This window comes from Cebus imitator, unplaced genomic scaffold (assembly GCF_001604975.1).
Source record: "Cebus imitator isolate Cc_AM_T3 unplaced genomic scaffold, Cebus_imitator-1.0 Scaffold214, whole genome shotgun sequence".
Lineage (NCBI taxonomy): Eukaryota > Metazoa > Chordata > Mammalia > Primates > Cebidae > Cebus > Cebus imitator.
The window spans coordinates 2067298-2078519 of record NW_016107529.1 but is presented as its reverse complement, the minus strand read 5'-3'; the positions used below and the strand labels follow the sequence as shown (position 1 = coordinate 2078519).

Sequence of the window (11222 nt, the reverse complement as noted above, 5' to 3'; positions counted from 1 at the left end):
TTTGAGATTGAGTCTCACTCTGTTGCCAGGCCAGAGTGCAGTGGCACGATCTTGGCTCACCGCAACCTCTGCCTCCCAGGTTCAAGCAATTCTCCTGCCTCGGCCTCCCAAGTAGCTGGAACTACAGGCACACACCACCACGCACAGCTAATTTTTGTATTTTTAGTAGAGACCGGGTTTCACCGTGTTGGCCAGGATGGTCTCGATCTCTTGAACTCGAGATCCACCCGCCTCGGCCTCCCAAAGTGCTGGGATTACAGGTGTGAGCCACCGCGCCCGGCCCTGATTAGCAATCTTATTGTCGATGAAGTTGTGCAGGGCAACTGTGGAACGCATCAGGGAGACAAAGTACCCCATCACCATTTGGTTGTTGGTCTTCAGGTTAAAGGGCTTGACAAACTGCCACAGGCTGATGTCTGGCAGCAGGTTGAAGACATCCTGCAGCTATTGATCTGGTGGTTAATGGGCAGCTTGCCTGTGGCTACTTTTTCTCGTTAGCTCCTGATATCTAGAAGGTTGGAGTTCAGTCTCCTCAAACCATGGACCTCTTTGTGATCAGCTGGGAAAGACTGTCCACTGTAGTGTCTTTGATGTCTTGTAACAAGTGTTCAACTCCAGCTGCCTCAACTTCCTCTGCTCCAGTTTCACTAGTGGCATGCTCAAATGTTTTTGAGGTTGGACTTCCATCGTCATGGACTTCTCTCATTGAAATATATGCTTCTGTGGGAAGCCCCAGGTCCTTTGTTTCATGTCAGTAATACCAATACTGAGTTAGGATAGTGTCTTTTCATGAGTTCATCGATGGCAATGTCATTCTTGTGTAGTTTAGAGCTTGTGTGGTACTACCCAACTATTGTTTCTCTTGCACTGATTTTTGTAAACATTCCATACATGTTTTCCAAGTAATCATGGTCTAAAAACCAGACAGAATTATCTTTGTCGTCTTCATCAAAAGGGACTCCAGAACTGTTGGTGGTGGATACAAGTACTTTTGTCTGCCATGACCCCAAAAGCACACCAACAGTACACTTTGATTTCCAACCTTGCTGATTCAGTTGAAATGATCCACTGAGCAGTACTGGAGGGTAGACCACCGCCTTCTGCACTGCCAGCTCTGGCATCTTGACACATGCCACCCACTAGCTCTAGCTCCCTGCAACCCACAATCTCCAGCAGTGGCAGCAACTCCTGTGAAGACCACTTAGTTTTTTTTGTTTTTGTTTTTGTTTTTGTTTTGAGAAGGAGTCTTGCTCTTTCACCAGGCTGGAGTGCAGTGGCATGATCTCGGCTCACTGCAACCTCTGTCTCCCGGTTTCAAGTGATTCCCCTGCCTCAGCCTCCTGAGTAGCTGGGACTACAGGCATGCGCCACCACGCCCGGCTAATTTTTTGTATTTTAGTAGAGATAGGGTTTCACCATGGCCAGGATGGTCTCGATCTCCTGACCCGATGATCTGCCTGCCTCAGCCTCCCAAAGTGCTGAGATTATAGGCGTGAGCCACAACGCCTGGCCAAGACCACTTAATTTTTTAATGAAAAAAATGTGTGTGCATGGGCAGGTATGAATTTATAGTCATGCATTGCTTAATGATAGGAAAATGTTGTGAGAAATGTGTGGTTAGGGAAATATCAGAAAGTGTACTGACACAAACCTAGATGGTATAGCGTACTACACACCTAGGCTATGTGGCATATAGCCTATTGCTCCCAGGCTACAAACTTATACAGCCTTGAATACTATACTGAATACTGTGGGTAGTTGAAACACAATGGTAAGTATTTATGTATCAAAACATACAGTAAAAATTCAATATAGAAGATAGAAATTGTACACCTGTACAGGGCACTTATCATAAATGGAGTTTGCAGGGCTGGAAGTTGCTCTGGGTAAGTCAGTAAGTCAAGTAATGAGTGAATGTGAAGGCCTAGAACATCATTGTGTACACTGTTGTAAACTTTATAAACTCTGTACACTTACACTACACTAAATTTATTTTAAAAATATTTTTCTTCAATAATAAATTAACGTTATCTTACTGTAACTTTTTTACTTTGTAAAACTTTAAAAATTTTTTATACTTTTTGACTCTTATGATAAACCCTTAGCCTAAAACACTATACAGCTGTACAAAAATATTTTCTTTATTATAACTAAACTTTTCCTACTTAAAAAAAAATTTTTTTAACTTTTTTCTTAAAAGTAAGATGCAAAAGAGAAAAAATGAAGAAAAAAAAGGTGAGACACAAACACACACATGAGCCTCGGCCTACACAGGATCAGGAGCATCAATATCACTGGCTTCCACGTCCACATCTTGTCCCACTGGAAGGTCTTTGGGGACAGTCAAACACATGGAGCTGTCATCTCTTATGATAACAATGCTTCTTCTGGTATACCTCCTAAAGGTCCTGCCTGAGGCTGTTTTACAGTTAACGTATTTTTTGTATAAGTAGAAGGTATACACTCTAAAGTAACGATTGGCCAGGCACGGTGGCTCACACTTGTACTCCAAGCACTTTGGGAGGCCAAAGTGGGCCGATCACCTGGGTTCAGGAGTTCAAGACCAGCCTGGCCAACATGGTGAAACTCCATCTCTACTAAAAAAAATACAAAAAAATTAGCTGGGCATGGTGGCGCATGCCTGTAATGCCAGCTACTCAGGAGGCTGATGCATGAGAATCGCTTGAACCCGGGGGGCGGAGGTTGCAGTGAGTCAAGATCGTGCCACTGCACTCCATCCTGGACATCAGAAGGAGACTCCATCTCAAAAAAGAAAACAAAAACAAAATAGGCCAGGTGCAGTGGCTCAAGCCTGTAATCTCAGCACTTTGGGAGGCCAAAGTGGGTGGATCACCTAAGGTCAGGAGTTCAAGACCACCCTAGCCAACATGGTGAACCTTGTCTGTTTACTAAAAGTACAAAAATTAGCCAGGCACGGTGGTGTAATCCCGGCTACTAAAGAGGCTGAGGCAGGAGAATCGCTTGAACCTGGGAGATGGAAGTTGTAGTGAACAGAGATCACACCACTGCACTCCAGCCTGGGCAACAGAGTGAGACTTTGTCTCTTAAAAACACACACACAAAATAATAATAAAATAGTGATTAAAAGTATAGTATAGTAAATATGTAAACCAGTAACATAGTTGTTTATTATTGTTATCAAATACGGGTTGAGCATTCCAAGTCTGAAAAATCTAAAATTTGAAAATCCAAACCTTGGGCTGGTGTAGTGGCTCATGCCTGTAATCCAGGCACTTTGAGAGACCAAGGCGGGCAGATCATGAGATCAGGAGTTTAAGACCAGCCTGACCAACATGGTGAAACCCTGCCTCTACTAAAAATACAAAAATTAGCTGGGCATGGTGGTGTGTGCCTGTAATCCCGGCTACTACTCAGGAGGCTGAGGCAGGAAATTGCTTGAACTCAGGAGGCAGAGATTGCAGTGAGTTGAGATGGTGCCTTTGCACTCCAGCCTGGGCAACAGAGCAAGACTCTGTCTAAAAAAAAAAAAAAAGAAAAGCCAAACCTTTTTGAGCACTGATATGATGCTTCAAAGAAATGCTCATTGGAGCATTTTGAGTTTCAGATTTTTTGATTTGGCGTACTCAATTTATAAGCATATACAGTGTAAATATTCCAAAATCTGTAAAAATCTGAAATCCAAAACACTCCTCCCAAGCATTTCAGATAAAGGATACTCAGCCTGCATTGTGTACTGTGCATGATTGCGTGTGCTATACTTTGATACAACTGGCAACACAATAGATTTGTTTACACCAGCATCACCACAAACATATTAGTAATATATTGGACTGTGGATATTACGATGGCTATGAAGTCATTAGGTGATATGAAATTTTTAGCCCAATTATAATCTTATTGGACCATCGTCATGTATGTAGTCTATTGTTGACCACAACAGTTACGTGGCACATGTCAGGATTTCTGGCAAATAGCTGTTTTTCAGGGAATTATTTGTGAACCTTAAAATTGGTTTCCCTTATTCCTTGTTATTCAGCTGGTTGTGCTAAGAAATGTTATGATATTTGTTGGGCAGATTCTTAATAGACAGTTTCTGTCCCTTTTTTCTTTGCATATTTTCAACAAATATGAGCATCTCCTACTTTCCAGACCTTGTGCTAGGCCTTGAGGATACAGCTGTCAACAAAACAAAGTTCCTGTCTTCACAGAGTTTGTATGAGAAAGATAGGCAATAAACAAATACATGTCAAGTACTGATGAGTACTGTGATTAAATCAGGGTAAGGTATAAAAAGTGATATATCTAAAATGTGGCATTATCATGCACACCTTCACAAAAAACCCATATCAGCATAGTATGATCTCAAATATGTAAGCAAAAAATACTAGGAATAAAGGCTGTTAAAGAAGTATGCTGAAATATTCATAGGGCTTTTTCCCGATAGTGAGATTTAGGGATAATTTTTTAATTATACTTTTATATATTTTTTCCAGAGTGTTCATTACCTTTATTCTTGGGGAGGAAGCGGTACTAATGAGGTCATGTTTGTGTCTAAAGCCTGGTTCTGCTGGCTTGTAGCTCCTGTTGTGCACTAAGAGGAAGAAAGGCACCTGCATGTTTTCTCTAAAAGTATTTCTGGAACTCCCCCCAGCAGTTGTCTCATGCATGATCTGAACAAGTTCAACTCAGTGAGTCCTTCCGCTTTCTGAACAGGCCTCTGTCTCCTATCAACCAGGATCAGTATCTGAGAAAGTTACTTGTCATTCTTCTAAGATTTGTTCTTTCCCCATTGTTTAGTCCAGTGCTAAATAGGTCATTTATGAGGAAAGTGTAGAAAAAACTCTTTGGTAAGATACTATGTATTCTAGAAATGTCATTTTTTTTTAATTAATTTTGTTTACAATATATGCTTCAACATATTCCAGTCATCTGACCTAACTCAGGCTATTGCACATATGTGACTTGTAAAGGCTGTGGGACAGGACAGAAAAGGCATGAAGCAAATTTTCAGTCAGGGAGAGCATCTTCACCCCACTCAGGCTGTGCCTCAGTTACCTCAGCATCAGAAATAACAGGCCAGGCACGGTGGCCATCAGCACTTTGGGAGGCTGAAGCTGGCAGATCACTTGAGGTTAGAAGTTTGAGACCGGCTTGGCCAACATGGTGAACACAAAGAAAGAATTAGCTGGGTGTGGTGGCACACACCTGTAGTCCCAGCTACTTGGGAGGCTGAAGTACGAGAATCGCTTGAACCTGGGAGACAGAGATTGCAGTGAGCCGAGGTTGTGCGACTGCACTCCAACCTGGGTGACACAGTAAGATTCTATCTCCAAAAAAGAAAAAGAAAAGAAAAATAACAGGAAAAGGAGAGAAAGCAGGGAAACCTTGAAACAGTACCTACGATGAGGCTGGTCCCTAGGCTGAGGACTCAGCAGATATGTATCAATGAAAAGGCTCTTTTACAGCTAGAGTTGTCGGATTTCCTGTAACTCTGAACCTCTCAACATGCTCTTCAGGATCAGAGTTGCTGGTGTATCCTTAAAGGCCTGGTTTTTCTATGCTTCCACCCACTCCTTTTTCCCACTTTAGGCACCCCTTGTCTACTGCTGTCTTGGTGACAAAATGTTTGGTGACAAAGCAAACAAAAATAGTGTATCTTCTTTGCCTCTCTTCTTTTTATGTCCAGGATATTCACATTTTTAGAAATATGGGCACACTTTACACATTCAAATAGGTGGGTGGGCACACTTTGGTTTTAATAATAGTTTGAGGATAACTCTTTTTTTTGAGATGGTGTCTTGCTCTGTCACCCAGGCTGGAGTCCAGTGGTGCAATGTCAGCTCACTGCAGCCTCCACCTTCCAGGTTCAAGCTATTCTCCTGCCTCAGCCCTTGGAATAGCTGAGATTACAGACATGCGCCACCACGCTCATCTAATTTCTATAGTTTTTTTTAGTAGAGACAGGGTTTCACCATGTTGGCCAGGCTAACCTTGAACTCCTGACCTCAGGTGATCTGCCTGCCTCAGCCTCCCCAAGTGCTGAGATTACAAGTGTGAGCCACCACGCCCAGCCTGAGGAGAACTTTTCTGTGCCTCTTTGTCTTGCCTTCTCTTTTGCACTTATTTCCTCGCCTTCCTTTGCAACTCTTTGCTTTGTTTCTTTCCATCTTCTATATCAGGCAGCAATTCCTAGAAACATTCTTTGATGTTATTGGTAGCCCTTACGCCTGAATAGGTGAAGCCTATCTCAGAGTCGATCATTCATTCCAGATGAAAGTGTTAGTTTACTTGGTAAGTGCAATGTGATGGAAGAAACAGCTATTCATGCCTGTGAAACACTGGTTAAATATACTTTTTTTTTTTTTTTTTTTTTTTTTTTTTTTTGAGACAGAGTCACACTCTGTTGCCCAGGCTGAAGTGCAGTGGCACAATCTCGGCTCACTGCAACCTCCGCCTCCCAGGTTCCAGTGATTCTCCTGCCTCAGCCTCCCAAGTAGTTGGTATTACAGGTGCGTATCACCACACCTAGCTAATTTTTTCTATTTTGAATAGAGATAGTGTTTCACCATGTTGGCCAGGCTGGTCTGAAACTCGTGGCCTCAAGTGATCCACTCACCTATGGTTCCCAAAGTGCTGGGATTACAGGTGTGAGCTGTCACACCTGGCTGGTTAAATATACTTTTGTAGTTACTGTTCCTTATGCCTGGTAGCCGTAAATTCCATTTCTTAATTCAAAAGATTTTATTTAAAAGCTAAATGTAATGCCTTCTTTGCTCCGTTTCCAGATTTACCCAGGCAGTTAGTGACTCTCACTACAGGTTTTTCATACCTCTCTCATAACCCATATTAAGACTGTTTTATTATTATTTGTTTATATATCTGTTACTAGACTGTGAACTTTTTCAAGCGTAGGAATTGTATTTTTTTCTCAGACTTGGTATATGATCAACAAATGTTTGTTGACTGTCCATTCTTCTTTGGATAGGACTTATTCCCTGTTTTCAAGGAATTTACCAGCTAATAAGGGTGATTAATTACAGGTAACCATGGTACAAACTAGAATGCCATTAGTGCAGCAGAGAAGGAAAATATCACTGCTTGGTGTGGGAAGTAGTAACACCTGTTACTCCAGGCTTTGTTGATGAGGTAGCAGTTGAAATGGGCCTTGAAGTATGAGTGTGAAATTTGGCATTAATGAAATTATATTAGTTTTTTGTACTTCTTGATGTTTTTATTAGCAGTAATTTAAGTTCATAGGAGCTATATTATTTGACATGTGTTCCAAAGCCTAACCTATAAATCATCTAGGTATTACTTTACCTATTTTTTTTTGCTATTACTTTCCCTATAAATCATTCTTCAGTTGATTTATACAAAGGAATACATCTTGTGGGGTTATCAATATACACTCTCTCTTTGTGGGTATCAGTCATAAATTCAGGCATTAATATTTGAGACTGTATGTTTTCAACTGTATGAATGTTATTAACCAAAAGAAAACATGAAATTTCATGTCTTGGCTGGATTTGGTGGCTCATGCCTATAATTCGAGCACTCTGGGAGGCTGAGGCAGGAGGATCACTTGAACCCAGGAGTTTGAGACCAGTCTGGGCAATGTGGCAAAACCCCATCTCTACAAAAAAATACAAAAATTAGTCAGGCATGGTGGCGCATGTCCATAGTTCCAGCTATTCAGAAGGCTGAGATGGGAGGATCACTTGAGCCTGGAAGATTGAGGCTTCAGTGAGCCATGATCGCATCACTGCTCTCCTGCCTGGGTGACAGATTGAGATCCTGTCTAAAAAAAGAAAAAAAGAAAAGAAATTGATGTCTTACTGTTCTATTTCATATATTTTCTTTATTCATTTTAGCCACTGACCCCTTTGCTTCTGTTTTTGGGAATGAATCATTTGGAGATGGATTTGCTGACTTCAGCACATTGTCAAAGGTAATCTACTGTAACTAATGGGAAGGGAAAACATACTGTATTTCCACCAAAAGAGAATCGTCCCTTTGATTACATAGTCCTCTCACAAAGTTGCAGCTTGATTTCAGTATATCACAGCAAATGTTGATTTCAGATAGAAATGAAAAATAACATAGTTAAAGTAGACATATTTCTTTATATAACTAGATTGTATTGATGGTAGAGGTAATTATAGTTTTCTATTGACATGTTTGCTCAGCAGCTTCATATTTAGTCTTGTCTTTTTAAACATGTTTCTCCCAGTTGAACCACATTTTCCCCTTGTTGACTGTCTGGGTCAGTAGCTGTAAAATATGTGTGTTCATTTCGTCCTGTCTGTATCAGTTACTTGATTTTATTTTCTGAGGTTGTTAGGGTCAGTAGTAAGGTAATTAATACACAAAGTCCAGTACTAAATGTCCACTGCTTATTTTGCAGGGTAGCTGTGGTATTGATGGAGGCTAAGAGAAAAGGAGGATTAGATTCTATGTCAAATTGTCCATATCATTAGTTCCTTGGTTCTCAGCTGAGGGTTATTTTGCCACCAGAGGAACATTTGGCAATATCTAGAGACCTTTTTGTTTTTCACAACTGAGTAAGAGATGCTACTCATATCTAGTGGATAGAGACGAGGGGTGCTATTTAATACAGTCCACTCTCTAGCCCCCTACAATATGCAACTATTGTTAAACCTCGGGTGGTTTTGCCTTGAATATTTCCTGAAGCTTGACAAACCTTTAATCTAGATTTAGTTTTTTTGGTTTATCTGTTAATCTTAATAAGTAGTGATGTTAGAATCACTACTTATATAGAATAACTTTTTTTAAAAAATTTCTCCCATTGGAGCCTGGATGCAAAGGTTAAATTTAGTCAGTGGTCTCAGAACCAAAATAAATAAAATTACATAATACTTAAATTATTATTCTAAATGCTACATGACCACCACAGTTTGCTTGGTGTAGCCATGTATAACCATTTTTTTTTAAACAAAGGTCAACAACAATGAAGACCCTTTTAGTTCAGCCACATCGAGCTCTGTCAGCAATGTAGTGATTACAAAAAATGTATTTGAGGAAACATCGGTCAAAAGTGAAGATGAACCCCCAGCACTGCCACCGAAGATCGGAACTCCAACAAGACCCTGCCCACCACCACCTGGTATGAGAGTTGGTACTTTTCTTCAGTCAACTACATAGATTTTCTCTTTCTGAAAAGTACTGTGCAGAACTTATATAAAGGGCTTTAAATGAAACAAGTCAAACATATGCAGAAGCCTGTTGCTGTCTTTCATTCTGACCTAACTGCAGAATTGCAGACATGCCCCTAAAGAGGTTAGCATGTATAACTTTCATGAGCCAAGACCTTTCTTTCAGCCAAGACCTTTTTTTTTTTTTTCACTTAATCATTTCAGAGAGGCAATAAATGGAAAAGGAAAAGTGTTGAGGAAAATTTCTTTGCCTTTTGGAAACTTATTATCAATTTGAATAGCAGTTTCCTGCACTTTGGTGTTTTAATTATAATTTATTTAAGAGAAGATTGTTTCAAAGTCCCTTTCCCATAAAGTGTAAAGTCTTCCCTAAATCCTTTAATATGAGAATATATGGCCTCTTTAGTATCCAGAATTCAGCAATATAGTGATTTAAAACAAAATACTCGTTTTCTTGAAGGAAAATGGTATTTTAGCTAACTTAAAAGACTCCTTTTTTTTGTTTGTTTGAGACAGTCTTGCTCTGTTGCCCAGGCTGGAGTGCAGTGGCACAATCTCGGCTCACTGCAACCTCCGCCTTCCGGGTTCAAGCAATTCACCTGCCTCAGCCTCCCGAGTGGCTGGGATTACAAGCATGAGCCACCATACCCAGCTAATTTTTGTATTTTTAGTAGAGATGGGGTTTCACCATGTTGGCCAAGCTGGTCTCGAACTCCTGACCTCAAGTGATCTGCCCACCTTGGCCTCCCAAGGTGCTAGGATTACAGGTGTGACCCACCACTCCTGGCCAAGACTCTTTTATAATAGCGATTTTTTTTCTCTTATTTTTGTTTGTTTGTATGTATATTTAGTATGTGTGTGTATGTATATGTTTAGCATTATACAAAAGAAAGTTTGTTTTGTTTTTAGGTCATAATAAGTGGCTAAAAGGATAATTCCGTAAGTAGTTGTAGTACTGTTGGGCTATTATGTCAGAAGACACATTTTAGTACATTTTTTTAAAAATCATACCTCATTCCTTGGGAAATTTTCAGTCTCAGTAGTTATAGATTAATACTCCCTTTTCATCATAACCTTTCCGTGGTCTTAGACAGATAATATTTTTCTTCGACTGAAACAATTTTATGTATAATTGTAAATACCCAATAATCTGTTGGAAAATCAGGTAAATGAGTTAAGTGATTCTAAGGAAAAGTAGCTTATATCATATATTTCTAGAAGTGAGGTTGTCAGAATGTATTTAAAAATAAGTAACGGTTAATTTGCACATTTAAGTTTTTACACCTGTATGATGCCAATAGTGAGGTTGTTTTTTTTAAATCTTAAGTAAAATAATATACTAGTGCATTTATTAAATCTTAAGAATCTTCAGCAAAGTGCTTGTATATCATTATAAGAAAATTAAGGAAAAGAGTGGTTTGTTGGAAAGAGCGCTGGACTGGGAGTCTAAAAATCTAGGTTCTGTTTCTGGATGTTCCCTAACTGTGATCTTAAGCGTATAATTTCATTTATCTGAGCCTTGGCTGTTAAATGGTGGCAGTAATTCTAATTTTGTCTACTTTCACAGGATTATTGGAAGGATCCATTGAGATCTGAGCATCTTTTTAAGCAGCTACAATGATGGAATCTGTTGTTACGATTGCTATTACCAGCTTAATGCATTTTAGGAAAAAAATATATTTGAAGATATTTTGATCCCTATTTTTATTATCTTTTCTTCAAGAAGTACTAAGTTTAAGTAAGACTTAAAGTTAGAGAACTTGTTTGAAAATAGTAATGAATTAATGAGTGACTAACAGGACAGGATACTATTGTTTGGTCAGAGATTAGTTGATCAACAACCACACAGATTTAGGTCCTGGGCTTCAAAACATTTTTTTCTTCATTTTGAAATACAGTGTATGACAAAAAGTTGGCAGGGTTTTACTATGGTAATTTAAAATTTTATGCTCCCAGGTATTGTATGTAGAACCAGAGAAAAATTAGAAGAATTTTGTCATTTTTCAGAGGTCATTTGCTCTTATTGCCACTAGTGGATAACTGTTATCAGGCTGAGGGTTGTAACAG

General features: G+C 39.6%; 1 protein-coding gene and 1 pseudogene across 5 annotated transcripts in view; one reads left to right on the top strand and one right to left on the bottom strand.

Annotated features, from left to right (window-relative positions):
• The window catches only part of LOC108318066, a 15774-nt pseudogene extending 14579 nt beyond the window's left edge, over positions 1–1195 (bottom strand).
• Positions 1–11222, top strand: part of EPS15 (epidermal growth factor receptor pathway substrate 15) — a 176475-nt gene that overhangs the window by 159319 nt on the left and 5934 nt on the right. For 4 of the 5 annotated variants that reach the window (XM_017548733.2, XM_017548731.2, XM_017548730.2 and 1 more), the window contains exons 22-23: positions 7854–7930; positions 8941–9106. In XM_017548733.2, the coding sequence (XP_017404222.1) occupies positions 7854–7930; positions 8941–9106 (243 nt within the window). Of the gene's footprint in view, positions 1–7853; positions 7931–8940; positions 9107–10722; positions 11217–11222 lie in introns of those variants that run through there. The other variant, XM_017548735.2, reaches the window with a different exon arrangement.